The sequence below is a fragment of the Sceloporus occidentalis genome, unplaced genomic scaffold, assembly GCF_023333645.1.
Source record: "Sceloporus occidentalis isolate IW3139 unplaced genomic scaffold, rSceOcc1.0.p SCAF_3, whole genome shotgun sequence".
Taxonomy (NCBI): domain Eukaryota; kingdom Metazoa; phylum Chordata; class Lepidosauria; order Squamata; family Phrynosomatidae; genus Sceloporus; species Sceloporus occidentalis.
This window is the reverse complement of record NW_028316983.1, coordinates 171,298,256-171,315,018: the sequence shown is the minus strand read 5'-3', so window position 1 is coordinate 171,315,018 and position 16,763 is coordinate 171,298,256. Positions and strand designations below refer to the sequence as shown.

The 16,763-nt window shown below is 42.7% G+C and overlaps 1 protein-coding gene across 1 annotated transcript; it reads left to right on the top strand.

Moving 5' to 3' along the window:
* The first annotated feature begins 4,845 nt into the window (after nt 1-4,845).
* LOC149317115 (uncharacterized) lies at nt 4,846-15,480 on the top strand. Its single transcript, XM_089518828.1, has 5 exons — nt 4,846-5,227; nt 8,633-8,804; nt 12,447-12,625; nt 13,424-13,520; nt 14,845-15,480. Exons 1-5 carry the CDS (start codon nt 4,846-4,848, stop codon nt 14,999-15,001), a joined length of 987 nt encoding a protein of 328 aa, XP_089374954.1. The 3' UTR covers nt 15,002-15,480.
* The last annotated feature ends 1,283 nt before the right edge of the window (nt 15,481-16,763 follow it).

The window sequence follows — 16,763 nt, the reverse complement described above, 5'->3', positions numbered from 1 at the left end:
AAATTGCTTGTGACGGCACGAGCATGTCACTGCTGCATGGCTCCGTCTGGATGCCGCGCAGCAGTGACGTCATAGCTGTGTGCACCGTCTGGACCAGGGGTAGGCAACCCTTTTGAGCCGGGGGCCGGGTTGCTGTCCCTCAGACAACTGGGGGGCTGAAGCCAAAAAATAAATAATTAAATAATTTTTTAAAAATTAAATAAATAAATAAACCGGGACAAATATAGGACAAAATTTTGAAATGGAGGGCACTTTTTAAATAAAAAATGGAGGACACGTGAAAAAAAATGTTGATTTTTAAAAAATGTTAAGATAAATGCATGTTTCTGAGGCTTCTATAGACAATTGCCCCACCAAGCCCCTCACGCGAGAGGCCAAAGGCCCCGGTGGCAATCGGTGGCAGGACTGGGCTGGGGCCGGTCCCAAAGCCTTGCCGGGCCGCATCCGGCCCGCGGGCCGCAGGTTGCCTACCCCTGGTCTGGACGGTAACACACAGCTATGGTGTCATGGTGCCATGCTAGGGTTGCAAGGCGTGTGCATGCGCCATCCCGAGGCAACCCTAGCACATCACCATGACGTGCTAAAGGGGCCGTCTGTTCAGTTGACCCTGCCCCATTGCGATAAGGCCAAGAGAGACAGCAAGGGGGGGCCCTCTGCATTCTGTCACAGCCCCATTGCCTTGGACCAGGCTCAGCTGACGCAGCCCTGTGGCGATGAGGAGAGAAAGGAAGAAAGCAGACAGCCTATGGCAGACGGAGGGGAGCCATGTGTGCCTGGGGATCGCCATGGCGGTTTGCCGGCAGAAAGATGATTCCAGGCCTTGGCAGCCCCTGCCCCACTGTCTCAAATGCCCCCAGACTGACGGAAGGCCCCCACTAGTTCCCTGGGCAAAGCTTGGTGGGCAGGCAGTAGCTGTAAAAATAGGAGGAAGGGGAAGGCAGTGGAAAAGAGTGGGGGGAATGGAGAAAGAAGGGGATATATATATCCATGACATTTTGAATTCGTGGGATGCCCAGGACCGATCCCTCCACGAATTCGTATTTATTTATTTTTAATTCACTCGATGCATTTAAGCAGTTTTTATGTCTTTTTAATGAGAGACAGAGAGAGAAGAGAGAGTTCCCAAGCTGGATTGCCCAGACATGCATTCTGAAGCAGTGTCATGCCCAGCCTGGAAGATGGCTTGGAGGACTCAGAGGATGAGCTAGAGCCCCTGGGATCTGAACCTATAATGGAGGAGCCAGAGGCTGGCCCTAGTTCTGCTGGAGCAGAGTCTATGGCCCCTCCAGAGGTTCAGCAGTCAAGTTTGCCTGGTGCCGAGGCTGTGGACATGGAGGAGGATCTGGGCAGTGTGCCTACCTTCATTGAGCGTCGAGCAGAAAGAGAGGGCCTTCGAAGATCTCAGAGGCTTTATCAGAAGCGTCTTCGTAATCAGACACAGCTGAAGGCCAGCTCCTTGCCTTCTTAAGCACCTGGAGCATGTGTGGTTCTTTGCCAGTGGATATCTGACTCTTTTAGAGGAAAGACTCTGTCTCTGGCTCCTTGGCTTCTTGTCTTGACTACCTGGAAACCTTGACCTTGGACTGCTTTATCGACCTGCCTATCTGTTACCCTGAACCTCGGACCGTCTGACAATTCTTTTGGTAATCCCTTTTGGTAAAGCTACTGCAACTCTCCAGGACTGTGTAGCTTACACTGACTTTGCTGTGCTGGGAGGGGGTTGTTTGTAAAACTAGCTGCCTTATCAGCCCTTTGGCTGCTTTCCCGGACAGAATATCCACTGGCCTTGTAATTAGGCTGATAGCAGCATCATGGCAAACGAACAAGCTCTGGCCGAGATGATGCAGATGAATTTGCAGCTTTCTGCTCAGGTGCAGCAATTGACTGAGACTGTAGCTGCTATGCAGAATCAAGGGAACCCTTCTGCTCCTGAACGCCGACGGAAATGTTTTGCTTCCCTTCCTGATAAATTCCAGGGAGACGCTACGATGCTGGACAGTTTTCTTGCTAATTGCAAGTTACATTTTAAGCTCCGGAGGGAAGATTTTCCTGATGAGTCCCATAAGGTGGCTTTTATAATTAGTTTGCTTTCTGGGCCTGCCAGCAAATGGGCTACCCCTGAAACAGACTAAAAATGTAATTGCTCTCAGTAATTCTCAAAAGAACAGGCACACATTGTTTCAAATGCAGTTTCGTAATATAGGCTGAGATTCCCTTATCCTTATCTGGAATTCCAAAATTCAAAATATTCCCAAATCTAAAATAGTCTACATGGGTGGCTGAGACAGTGACACCCCTGCTTTCTGATGCTTCAGTGTCCGTTGTGTGCCTTCAAGTCATTTCTGACTTATAGTGATCCTAAGATGAACTATAGTGGGGTTTGCTTGGCAAGATTTGTTCACAGGAGGTTTGCCATTGACTTTCCCTAAGGCTGAGAGAGTATAACTTGCCCAAGGTCACCCAGTGGGTTTCTATGGTCTCCAGAGTCACAGTCCAACCCTCAAACCACTATGCTGGCTCCTACAGTACACTTCAATGTACACAAACTTTATTTCATGTACAAAAGTAATAAAAATATGTATAAAATTACCTTCCAGCTATGTTTATAAGATGTATACAAAACATAAATGAATTTCTCATCTTCAAGATATCACCTTGTGTATATGCAAATAATCCATAAAAATCTGAAATCCAAAACACTTCTGGTTCTAAGCCTGTATTCATCTAATAGTGTCACAAATTAATACAAGGCTATGCGTGAACACCACTTGAGATTCTGATGTTTCTAGAGCTTGGAAACATTTCTTATTGAAACTCCAATATTCCATGCTGGTTTAGGGATTCTGTGACCTGCAGTCCAACACAGTAATATTTCCAAGGTCTGGGTATTTCACATGCAGGTTTAGCATGACCTCTTTGAAAAATGTAAGCCATCAAAAATGAGTATTTTTTTAAAAACCTATATTCTTCTGGCAGTGCTTATCATTCCACTAACACAGATAGCAAATCCTTTTTAACCGGGAATTAACACAAATTTGGTAGGGTCCAACCTATCTAAGGGATCCCCTTCTTCTGTATAAACCACCCCATGTACTCAGGTCCTCTGGGAAGAATTTATTGCAACCTATAAAGACCAGGTCAACTTCAACTTCCCAGAGGACCTTTTCTTCAACCTCCCCCAGATCATGGAATGGCCTGCCGGAGGAAATCCATTATATTACCAGCTTGGACAGCTTTAAAAAGGCTGTCAAGACAGATCTCTTCTCTGAATAGCAGACCTTCCATGAATAGCAAACCCATCCACTAACTGAATCCACTTTCCTACTGAGCACTTGTACCCCATCTACCTGTCCCTGATTATTTTTATTGTATTGCTGTTAATGTTTAATTCTGTTTAATTGATGTTTTAAGGGAGGGAGGAAATGATTGGGATATGGGATATATATATTCTCATTTTAATTGTAAGCCACCTCGATTGTCCCCGACAGAGAGGTGGGGTAAAAATAAAGCTTTTATTGTTGCTTGTTTATTTGTTTGTTTGTTAAAATTATGGGGTCCCACATGCCAGCAGTGAGTGATGGCAACATGAAGGATAGAGTGGGCAAGGCCAAAAGAATGTAGGCTAACAAGATGCAATTCTTAGACATTTGAACAATATCCTAGCAAGCATATAAGCACAGCTTAATCTTATGTCTACTCAGTGGTGACCCTGGTGCAACAGCTTTCCTTTATGTAAAGCACCATTCAGTTCCATGGCACAGATTTCCTGCATACAAAGCACAGTTCAGTCCTATGCAAGATAATTAAAGTTCAAGTACCCTCATTCTGAGAGTCAGTGTGGTGTAGTGGTTTGAGTGCTGGACTATGACTCTGGAGACCAGGGTTTGAATCCTTGCTCAGCCATCGAAACCCACTGGGTGACTAGGCAACACACACTCTCATCTTCAGAGGAAGGCAACCCCACTCTATACAAATCTTGGCAAGAAAACCCTGTGATAGGGTTGCCATAAGTCAGAAATTGCTTGAAAGCACACAACAACAGATGGGGAACCTGGCAGCTAACAGATGATTGTTGCTATAGATTTTTTGTGGGTTTTTTTGGGCTATGTGGTCATGTTCTAGAAGAATTTATTCCTGACATTTTGCCACATAGCCCGAAAAACCCACAAAAAACTTTAGATGCTGGCCATGGAAGCCTTCAACTTTAGATTGGTACTGTATTCTGATAACGCTACTTCGCTGAGGCAGAAGACTCTCTCCCAGTGAAGCAGCAGCTACCATGCCTTCTTTTGCATTTTTAGTTTTCAGGGTCTTGGCTTCTTTTTGAATGAAAAAGGGTGGCTAACTGAAAAAGGTTTTCTAGCTTCTCATATCAAGCAAAGAAATGAATGAATTAATGAATGAATAAATGGTACAATAGTTTCAAATGGTAACCCGATTATATAATAGACTTTACTGACTTAACACGCTGCATTATGCCTTTTCTTGGCAAGCAGAAAGGCTTAAAAAATAACTTGATTGAGCCCAGTGTTCAAAGTTCAACATTAAGCATTACAGATTATTTTCAGGGATTCTTTTCATCAACAGAGCTTGTTCAATTGATCAATGTATGTTAATTTTCAAAGCCTCCCCCCCCCCCAACAGAAATAGGAAATTGACGTGAGTGATAGTAAATGAGGTTATCTGATTGACAAGAAAAAACTATGTCTTTGCAGTACCAATTGTTGTATATTTTTTTGAGGGAGTGTGGGCATTGGTTGATCATAATGAAGTAACAATATTCTGTGTTTTTTGTGTAGTTCATTAACCCTTTCTAATATTTGGATTTTTATTCTTTTACAGAGCATGGAAGGACCAGAACTGCCTGTGTTGTTAGTAAATGAAGTAGATGGAGTTCTTGGTGTCTTAGAGACACACCTACCATTTCTGGAGAAGCACTTCCACCTTATCACCATGAAGGAATTCCTAGAAAACAAAGGACATTTTAGTACAAAAGTCAAAGCTATTTATGTTTGGTGGCATAAACCCATCATTGACAGAGAGCTTTTGGAGAACCTGCCGAACTTGAAAGTGATTGCAAATTCAGGAGTAGGTATGGATCACTTGGATTTGAAACTGATCTCTGGATATGGAGTGAGAATGGCCAATGCTCCTCATGCTGTATGCAACAGTACTGCAGACATTGGCATGGCCCTTCTGCTTACAGCTGCAAGACGACTAGTTGAAGGTAATGTTTGAAATAATGTCTGTTTCTTCATATTGTTACACTTGAACCACAGTTCTGAAGAGTGAGATGTTTTGGGGTACTAGGTTTTACACAGGTTCAGTTTCCTTTGGAAGGAGATCCTGCAAGCCCACTGACATTTTGATATTTGAATATCAAATAGTATGGGGTACATCTTAAGCTCCAGCAGCTAATCAAAGCCACTATTCTGCATCTGACCTCTAAACAGAAGTAGCTTTCTAATAAGCTCAGTATCTAGCTTTTTATTGTGTCTCATTCACAAAACTGCAGTCTCATTCTGTTGTTCTTTTTCTCAGTCATATACCAGACCTAGATTATATCAGCTGGCTGTTGGCTCTGTTTCCTTATTCTTATTTAAGCATTCTATAATGGTCCTGTGTCAAGGAGTGATTGCCTATTGAGGCAGAACAGATGGGCAGGAAAAAGTGGCTGTAACCTGTGTTTTCTGTAGCCTCTCCCAAGGCGGCCTGAATTCAAATGGCCCAACCGCATGGCACACCATAAAGCTGCGCCACTGGGTTTTTTTCTCTCTTCTCCACCATCCATGTGCAGCACTGCATAAATACACCACTGGCGATCATCTGCTGCCTAGATGCCGTCCCATTGAATGGCCGCCCCTTTGATCAAGCATACAGTTGCATCTGCAATCCTCCACCAGTACAGGGTATTGGTGTGCTCAGTAAAACACTGGCAAAACATAATCATGGAGAACCCCCCCCCCCCGCATATGTTCCCTACACCCCATGCCGCCTCTTGGACTGTCTAGTTTGTATATGTTGTACTTATATCCATTGAAGATGTCACAGTTTCACCTTTTTGCATTGCTGTCCCGACTGTTTGGGTATGGTGGCTCTGTCCTTTTTTAATGCACATCTGCACCAGTGTGTTTATATGTAGCTTTAGAGTTAGCGTTAGGATGAATCACTCCTTCAGAACATTCTGGCATCAGGGCATTTATATGCAAGGTCGAAAGTGCACATTTTCCCAGCTAAGTCAGAATATCCCTGGTTCTTTTTGCTCTGTTTTTAAGCTCCAGAGTGCAGCCTCCATGCCATTTCTACCTGGTTTGGATGTGTACATCATTTAAACACCCTGCCTCCAAAGTGGTTTGAAACCGCTTTATTTGGCCTGTGTGTTTCACCACTATTATTTTGCCTGAATGTGTGTTGTGTTGTGTGTCTTCAAGTTGTTTCCAACTTATGACAGCACTAAGTATCAACTTTGAAGTCTGCGGTTTCTCTGATCTGAACTCCTTTAAGTTGGAGGCCTCTGCCGCTAGCACGGCAGGCATTTGGATTGGAGGCTTCACCAATAACAGGGGTTTCTTGGCAAGATTGGTTCAGAGTGGGTTTGCTTTTGCCTTCCTCTGAGACTTGAAAAATGTGACTTGCATAAGGTCACCCAGTTGGCTTCCATGACTGGGGAATTTGAACCCTGGTCCAACACTCAGACCACTACAGCACACTGAATACCCTGTCTTATTAATGCTATCTTGCCAAATGCAAGATTAGCTAAGCATCTCAAGATTTAAGTGGGCTCCCGTTTATATATGTGAAATAAAACTTATTGGTCTTTCATTGTATCACTTCTATCTCAAAAACGTTCTAGATAATCCAAAGGTATGAATACAAGAATAATGTTAAAACGTAGTGTTGAGTACTTTCTACTTTTTTAACATTACAGCCAGCATGGTATAGTGGTTTGACTGTTGGATTAAGATGGATTCAAATCCCTCCTCAGCCATGGAAACCCAGTGAGTGGCCTCGGGTAAGTCAAATTCTCTCAGCTTCAGAGGAAGGCAATGGCAAATCCCTCTGAGCAAATCTTACCCAAAAAAAACCCCGTATGGTTTGCCTTGGGGTCTTCGTAAATCAGACACAACTTGAAGGTACAGAACAACAACAACAAAGTTTCTGAACAGAGGGAAAGCCTGGTGACACATTGTGGGATATACAGCAAGGGTGGAAGTCATATAGGCCTCCAGATGCTGCTGTTTGATTGTAAGTCTCATCAGTCCAAGCCAGGAGAATCAGTGGTGAGGAATGCTGGCAGTGCTACTTAAATTTAAGTCAATTCCAGATTATTTTCTTTTGAGGTTTCACTCTTAAGTGTAGTGTGAAGCATTTACGTTCCAATCAGGGCTGCATTCTCCTGTCTCGTGTTATCAGAGTGGCATGGTTAATGTTCCCCATGACTCTTTCTGACCCCACTACTTTGACAAGGTATTTTGGAAGTTGTGAGCAATGAGCACCATCACATGGTTCTTCACTTTGCTCCTACCACTTCTCCTAATATATCTGGTTGTCAAAACTGCTCTGGATTAACAGTTTAAACTGAGAAAAGCCCACAGCATTTAATTCTTAGGATTTAATTCCAGTAAATATGCTCTTTGCTTACCCAAGTAAGTAGAAGGATTTACAGTTTTTCTTCCATGGATTTTTTTAAGCTCCTACTTTCTGCAAGTGTAGGCTGTGATACAGATTGTTTTTAATACAATAAATGTGTTCCACCAATATTTTGTATACTGTAGTGTTCCTAGCATTTACTGAGGTTTTATGGAACATGAGGTCTGATACAATGAAAGACAAATTTAAAATGTTTAGAAAGGAAATATTGGCTGAGGAAGACAGCTATTCCAGTTGTATCAAAGAGATGATAACACATTTGTATATTGCCTTATTGTTTCTTAGGTTTGTGCAGGGAGATCTATGTCATGGAAAGGGAATAAATCTAGAGAAAAATATAATTTTTTTTAAGCCTGCCCAACTTTCTTTTCCAAGAAAAAGTTTTCAGAATGGCTTACATAAAAGCAACACCACCTCTGCCCCTGGGTTACAGCCATAAAAAGGCATGACACAAAAGGAAGAAGGGGCAGGGAAGGGAAAAGAAAGCAATAAAATGTGATTTTGCTCCCGCTTGGTTCTCCCTGCAAACAGAATCGACTAAATTAATCAAGAATTGAAGTCCCACCAAGTTATCTAACGGAGGACTTCTAGCTTATACATGTCAAACAAGCCAGGAACTGTAAACCAAGCCTAAGAACAAGCCCTGGTTTGTGATTCTGTATTGTGGAGTGCAAGTGGGTGGTTGAAATAAGATAGGCGCCTCGGTTTTTATAATATTGTAAAGTTTTCAGTTCCTGGAGAATTTCACTATTTTCACTAACCCTAGCAACGAAATGAGTTTAAATGGGCTGTATACACTGGCATTCCACTTGTTCGTGGTGAGCCATGATTCTCCACAATTCTGGCACTGAAGTGTTTGAATGCAGTCATGGCTTTATACAGTCTGTACCAAAATGTGCAGAACAACTGTTCTGATATTTTTCCAGAATTCTGTTTTTATTTAACTATGCTTTTCCTAATCCTTTATTTCTTTATTGCTTAGGTTGTCAGATTGCTGTTTCCCCTGATACTAAATATTTCTGTAGTAACTGGCTAGGAGATGATGTCACTGGGGCTACTCTGGGTATCATTGGAATGGGCAGCATTGGCTACAAAGTTGCTCAAAAAGCCAAAGCTTTTGAGATGAAAATTCTTTATCACAACAGGAACAGAAGGTAAAAATAAGTGTCTTGATATACATTTGAAATAACCTTTATAGCATGATAAATAAAAGGTTTCAAGTAATATAGAGTTGACAAAACCGGTTACACTGTCTCTCTCCAGACTAACGAAGCCAAGGTGTTGATCTTGGGTGGTTCAACCTTGCCACCATTTTAGCATATCCCTGTAGGTTCTCCTTTCTATTTGTTTGCATGGGAATGAACCAAAGATATTTGGTTAGTTATTAATTATTTTTATTTCATTTTATACTAATTTATAAACAATAACAACAATAGACTACGGTAGACAAAAAACAAATCAAGCAACAACAAAAAACAGTTCTCATTCTTCTCGATTTGTCTGCAGCCTTTGACACTGTTGATCACTGTCTCCTAATTGACATACTCTCTGACCTTGGGTTCTCAGACTCTGTTCTCGACTGGTTTAGATCTTACTTGTCTGGCAGATCTTTTGCAGTACAGTGGTACCCCGGGATACGAATTCACCGCGTTACGAAATTTCCGGGGTACGAAAAAGTTAGATTTAAAAAAACTGTTCCAGGTTACGAAGGATTTTTCGGGTTACGAAAATCTTTTCGGCGCGTTTCGGCGCGAAATTCAAACCGCGGCTAGCGGCTTTCCAGCGGCTTTTCGGGTTGCGAAATGTATCGGGTTACGAACGGCGCCGCGGAACGAATTAAATTCGTAACCCGAGGTAGCACTGTAGTTGCAGGGGGTCTGACTTCTTCTCCTGTTCCCTTATCTGTTGGAGTTCCCCAGGGCTCTGTTCTGGGTCCCCTTCTGTTTTCTCTCTACACACTGTCCTTAGGAAAACTCATCAGCTCTTTTGGCTTTTCCTACCATCTGTATGCCGATGACACCCAGCTGTATCTTTCTGCCCCTGACCTTTCTCCAAGGCTTGAACAGCAAGTCTCATCTTGCCTTACAGCTGTCTCACAGTGGATGCGCCATCGGCGTTTGAAGCTCAACATGTCCAAGACGGAGCTTCTTGTCTTTCCTCCTAAGCCCACCCTTCAACACTCCTTTTCTGTCTCTGTGGACAACATTTCCATTCAACCAGTCCAGCAAGCCCGCAGTCTTGGTTTTATCTTTGACTCTTCTCTGTCGTGTATCCCTCAGATCCAGACCACAGCCAAGGCTTGTAGATTCTTTTTGTACAATATTGCCAAAATCCGACCATATCTCTCCGCCTCTACTGCCAAGATCCTGGTCCATGCCCTAGTGATCTCACGACTTGATTACTGTAATGTCCTCCTGGCTGGGCTTCCTTTTTCTCACCTCCATCCTTTAATCTCTGTCCAGCATTCAGCTGCACGCATTATCACTTCCACCCACCGCTCTGACCACATCTCTCCTGTGTTGGCATCCCTTCACTGGCTCCCTCTCCCTTTCCGCATTCAGTATAAGCTCCTGCTGTCGACATTCAAAGCCCTCCATGGACTGGCCCCTCCTTACTTATCAGACCTTCTTTCTCCTCACCTTCCCACCAGGGCCCTCCGTTCTGGTAGTCAAGGGTTCCTGTCTCAGCCCAGGATTTCCTCTGCCCCATCCCGGATTCGCCCCTTTTCACTTGCTGCCCCTCACTCCTGGAACCTTCTTCCTCCACAAGCAAGAGCCATCACTTCTTTAACCAGCTTCAAAACGGAGTTGAAAACCATCCTATTCAGAGAAGCCTTCCCAGGCATCGCATAATTGTCGCTTACTATCTGATGTTCTGTTGTTGGCTGTTTATCGATCCATTTCCTGTATTGCTATGTACTGTATATGCATTATCCTACTTGTGAGTATGTATTTTCCCTGGATAATGATTAACCTTCCATTTTGAAGCCAAGCCCTCCCTTCAGTCCATCTGCCTTGGTCCAGGCCTCGGAGGTTGAGAGGAACTGCTGGACCTCTTACCCTTTCCCTCCACCACTCCCTTCTCCTTCTGTGTCATGTCTTTTTAGATTGTAAGCCTGAGGGCAGGGAACCGTCTAACTAAAAGGATTGCATGTACAGCGCTGTGTAAATTTACAGCGCTTCATAAATAAAGGTTAATAATAATAATAAATAATAACAGAAATAGTGTGGCATTACCACTGTATATCCAGTATAGAGTTCATTATGGTTTACCAACCCTTTTCTTTTTCAAATCTTATTTCTTCTCCAGATCCCATTATCATTACAGATAAATCTATTTAAAAAGATATCCTGTCAAAGATAAGTAACTTGGCTTTGTGGTTCTGTTATTTCTGTATTTGCATTTACATTACTATGGCGGGTTACAGACCGCCGTTAAAGTACGCGCAGAGCGCGTACTAAGGTTAGGAAGGGGCGGTGCTTCCGCACCCCCCTAACCCTAGTACACGCTCTGCGTGCAGAAAAAGGTGGCGGCCGTTCCACACGGCCATCACCATGATGGCGTCACAAACGCGCCGCCTCCAAACGAGGCAGCGCGGACGTGACGCCATCGCTCCGCACAAGGGCACTTAACGCGCCCTTTCCGCAGAGCAGGAAGGAGCTCCAAAACAGAGCTCCTTCCTGGTTTGCGTCACTGGGTGCAGCCTTCAAACGGCTGCGCCCAGCTACGCAAGGGAGAAAGGGGCCAAGTGGCCCCTTTCTCCTCCTTCCCGCCACCACGGGGTGTCCTTGGGGCTTGAAGCCCCAAGGACACCCCTTTCCAGGCTGTGGGGAAGCGGCCTTTTGCCGCTTCCCCGTGGCCCGGAAAGCGGCGGATCGGGGCCTCAGCGGCTGCTGTTCTGGCCACTGAGGCCCCGATACACCGGGGAAAGGCGCGCCTACAGGCGGCCCCAAAGGGGCGGTCTGTAACGCACCCGAGTAAATGGGTACCATCTTACCCAAAATTTGTCATCTAACCTGTTTTCTCTTATTGATTTGACAGTGAATATTACCTTTTCCATTAAAACTACATGCCAAACTCTGTGTCACCATTTGTTCCTTTGGCAGTGTTTGCTTCTTCTCTGGCAAACTGCTGCTCTGGTCTCTCAATTGCTCTGGATGTAGCTTTTCCCACATGATCTCAGCTGCTGCAGCTTTTGCTATCTTTGTTGTTGTTGTTTTTTGCAAGATCACTCCTTTTAGAATCTTTTAAATAGAGGCCATTATCTCAAATAATAACTATGTCATAGAGCAGGGGTGGGCAGCCTGCGGCCCGCGGGCCAGATGCGGCCCGGCGAGGCCTTGGGACCGGCCCCAGCCCGGTCCTGCCGCCGATTGCCGCCGGGGCCTTTGGCCTCTCGTGCGCAGGGACAAGGGGGGCAATTGTCTATAGATGCTTCAGAAACATGCATTTATATTAACATTTTTTAAAAAATCAGCAAATTTTTTTGCATGCCCTCCACTTTTTTAAAAAAAGTGTCCACAATTTGAAAATGTTGTCCTACATTTGTCCCGGTTTATTTATTTATTTAATTTTTTAAAAAATTTATTTAATTATTTATTTTTTGGCTTCGCCCCCCCCCAGTTGTCTGAGGGAGAGCAACCCGGCCCCCGGCTCAAAAAGGTTGCCTACCCCTGTCATAGAGGGTTACTGTTTTCCACTCTGTTATAGAAGGAATGGGTACAGTATGTGTCCATATGTGTGGCTGCCTCCAGCATAATCTGTCGAATCTGGCACCACTGTTGTGTTTCTATCAGGAAAGAAGAAGAAGAACTTCTTGTGGGTGCCTGCTATTGTCCCAAAATAGAAGATTTGCTGCAGGAATCTGACTTTGTCATGGTAGCTGTAAATCTAACACCTCAGACATACAGACTAATTGGGAAGAAGGAGCTGAAGCTAATGAAACGCACAGCTACTCTCATAAATATATCTAGAGGTAGGACATAAAGAGCGGCATTAAAGAATGTCTTTGAACTGCTGCTAACTCCTTAACTTTCAAAGAATTAAGACTTCTAACTGATAGTGCTTGTTAAATTCTCATCCTGTTGGGAGAGCTGACAGGCAGGAAAGTGATTAATAAATACTTTTAATGACTACAGAAATAATATTGCTTGTTTTGTTTGCATTTTTTCCTCTCTTTTGAAAAATTTAAGGATTTTGTATTCTTGTATTTCAGGGCTTTAAGCTTTGTTTTATAAATTGCTCAGAGGGGCTCAGCTGTTGGTTGACAAAGAAATATATTAATAAACCCATTGTGTGTCAGAACAAATAACTGGAGGTGGAGAGTAATAAATGTGTTAAATGCAGAGCTTAGAAAAGGTATTTTGGCCTGTTACAGACTGCCAAAATAAAGCTGCTTCGAGTCACAGTGGAGGTATGGTGTTTCAATGATGCATGCGTCCTAAGAGTCCAGAAGTCGCACCAAAGCCACACTCCAGCCCTAAGGACTGGAGTGTGGCTTTGGTGTGGCTTCTGGACTCTTAGGACGCATGCATCATTTAAATAGCATACCTCCAAAGAGACCCGAAGCAGCTTTATTTTGGCAGTCTGTAACAGGCCTTTATAAACAACAGCCCCTAGAATCCTCCAGTCAGCATGGCCAGTGGTCATGCTAGGCTGGAGAATTCTGGGAGTTGTAGTCAAAAAGTAACATTTTCAAGCTCTGGTTAAATATACATACTTGTCACACTTTATCTGTAAATCCACAAGGACATAGTCTGCCATTTTCACACAGGTCCCGTTATAGATCAAGATATGCTTGTGGAAGCCCTTCAAACTGGTGACATCAAGGGTGCAGCCATGGATGTTACTTATCCTGAACCACTGCCCAGGTAAACAGTTGTTGATTTATGTTAATTTTTTTAAAATGTCCACAAACACCTTTTAAAATCTGCAGAAAAACTGAAAGTTCATTCCTACATCTCCCCTATTCTGTTGCAATTATTAGCATTTTCTTGCATCCGCTGTAAATAAACTCAGCAGAGTGAGGCTGTTCCCTCCACATTCCAAGGACTCGAACACACAGTTGTTAAAATATGCTTCACATATACATGTATTGACATCTGTGTGATGGGAGCAAACATTTTGCAAAGGAAATGACTACATAGACATAAAAATGGATTGGTTATTATTATTATTATTATTATTATTATTATTATTATTATTATTAACCACCTTTATTTATAAAGCGCTATAAATTTACACAGCGCTGTACATACAGTACAATCTTTTTAATTGGACAGTTCCCTGCCCTCAGGCTTACAATCTAAAAAGACACGACACAAAGGGAGTGGTGGTGGGGAGGGGGCATCTCTAGTAGGATAATACATATAAAATACATAGCAATACAGGAAATGATTCAATAAAACAGGCAAGAAAAGAACATCAAATAGCAAGTGACAATTATGCAATGCCTGGGAATGCTGCCCTGAACAGAATGGTCTTCAACTCCATTTTGAAGCTGGTTAAAGAAGCGGGGGAAGAAGGTTCCAGGAGTGAGGGGCAGCAAGTGAAAAGAGGCGATTGGTATACAAGATACTGAGAGCCGGTGTGGTGTAGTGGTTTGAGTGTTGGATTAGGACACTGGGAGACCAGGGTTTGACTCCTATCTTCGCCACGGAGACCCATTGGGTGATCTTGGGCAAGTCACACTCTCTTGGCCTCAGAGGATGGCAGAGACACCCCTCTGAAAAACTTGCAGGGAAAACCCCATGTTAGGTTTGGCTTAAGGTGGCCATGAGCCAGAAATGATTTGAAGACACACAATAATATAAGATACTTGGCACTATGCAGTTTGTTTTGCCAATTTGTTTTTGTTTATATAATATTTATGCACCTTCACAGTGTTGTGTATTTTCCATACATCAAGTAAATCCATTTCAGTTCCAAATTGTAAGACAACAAAATGGAGAAAGTCAAAGGGAAGTGAATACTTTTGTAGGGCATTGTGTTGCTTTTAGAATGTAACTTTATTTAATCCTCAGGACCAGAAACAAAAATATAACTTATTACAAGTAGCTACACTACTTGTAACTAATTGCTCTCATACTTTAGCTGGAATTCTTTAAATAGCTATGAGTATTCCCCCCCCCCCCTTCATTTATTTGGGTGATGCTCACTACCTAATTTTATCTTTTTGTTTCCCCTTTATTTCAGAGATCATCCACTGTTACAATTAAATAATGTTATCGTAACTCCTCATCTTGGTGCCAGAACATCAAAAACCGCCTTTATGATAACAGAGGAAGCAGTAGCAAATATACTGGCAGCTCTTAATGGTCTCCCAATGCCCAATGAAGTGTTTCCTGGCTAAGTATGCTGGAAGTCATCATACATAATACAAAATTATTTTATTTCATGTAATAAGGATATTGATTTTCACAGCTTTTCAGTCTAGACCTCATATGTGTAGGCATACCTTAATTAGCCTCTGAAAAAGAAGCTCCATTTTACAAAGTTTTTTTTATACATGGCCAGCCCCCTTTTCTTCCTTGTCCCCTTTGTACCTAGAAGTTTTTTAGCTGCATCAGCACTGGGAGATGTAGAAGGGCTAGAGAAATGCAGATGTTCAAGACTGGGTTGCATCACTATGTCTGCAGTGCACAATGCAATAAAGCTTACTGGGAAAGAATGGGACTTTTTCTTAGCTAAGAATATATTTATATGCGAAAACAGAATTGATCTTCTCTGATGATCAATTTTTCTAATAATAGGTAATGCTTAGGAATACATGTATTTCATTAGCTAAGGTATATCTGTACTTGCAGCACTATTACTTCTGGACTAAAGGTAAAAAAACAATGGTAATTGTATATATTAATTTATTAACATAATATACCAGGTATGTTCTTTGATACAATTTTGCACACTTAAATATCAAAAAATGTTCACTCATTTATTGGAATAATAATTGTGAAACTCTTTACTGTTGAATGATTGCTTATGTAATAAATTTGCTTCAAAGTATGCAAATAAGTGACTTCATCATAATTTGGGACCCAACAGAGGTTTGCTACACAAGTGTCATCAACAACAAAAAAGTATTCCTGCCTGCCATTTCAGAATTACATGCTTTGACTACAGGAGCACATACACATAGCTAAGGGCTGCATCTTTTATTGGCTGGTGGCCCACAGGCCGCAGCACACCCATCTCTTTGCACATACATATGAAGAGAGGTAAGAGTTAAACAACAGGTTACCCCTGAGAATATGCTTAGTTCAGGAATTACTGATCAGTACCAGTCCATATAGCTTTTAGCCATGTTTTAAAAAATCACCTTATTTTTTCCCCAAGTTCTCTTTAGTGACTTTTTTTGTTGGGGGACAGTAGGCTTTTTAGCTGTTGCTATTGTCAGGCAATTAAAAGTCAGAAACTTTGCTAATCTTCTGCAAATCACAATATCAACCCAGTAGATCCCAAACTAATTTCTGTCATCCTGGGCTTACATATGCCTGTTTCTGTGAAGACAGGAAAGAATTGTTACCTTCATCATATATTGCTGTGACACGCACACACATCTGTTTGGCTACTGTGCAATGCTGGCCCTACAATTAGTCAACGTGAAGTGATTGCCTCAAAAAGCATGATTCAATTCTGTCCCCCATGCTATTTAACATTTACATGAAACAGCTGGGAGAGATCATCCGGAGACATGGGGCGCAGGGTTATCAGTATGCTGATGACACCCAAATATGCTTCTCTATGCCCCCGACTGCTACAGTGACTAAGGATGACTTCTCCCCTCTGAATCTCTGCCTTGAGTCAGTAACGGGCTGGATGAGGAAAAACAAACTCAAGCTGAATCCAGAGAAAACGGAGGTACAGTGGTGCCTCGGGTTACGAAATTAATTCGTTCCGCTGTCAATTTCGTAACCCGAAAGGCTTTCGCAAGCCGAATCCCCATAGGCGCTAATGGGGAAAAGCCGCGATTCCGTGTGAAATCGCGCCGAAAAGCACCAAAAGTTTTTTCGTAACCCGAAAAAACTTTCTTAACCCGGAAAATTTTTTTTAAATTATTTTTTTTCGTATCCTGAAAATTTCGTAACCTGGGTATTTCGTATCCCGAGGTACCA

Bases quoted from the DNA above. Each gene is read 5' to 3' on its own strand.
- LOC149317115 (XM_089518828.1), top strand. From the start codon at position 4,846: ATGGAAGGACCAGAACTGCCTGTGTTGTTAGTAAATGAAGTAGATGGA. The intron at 8,805-12,446 runs GTAAAAATAAGT...TGTTTCTATCAG, and splicing joins TATCACAACAGGAACAGAAG to GAAAGAAGAAGAAGAACTTC. The intron at 12,626-13,423 runs GTAGGACATAAA...ATTTTCACACAG, and splicing joins TCTCATAAATATATCTAGAG to GTCCCGTTATAGATCAAGAT.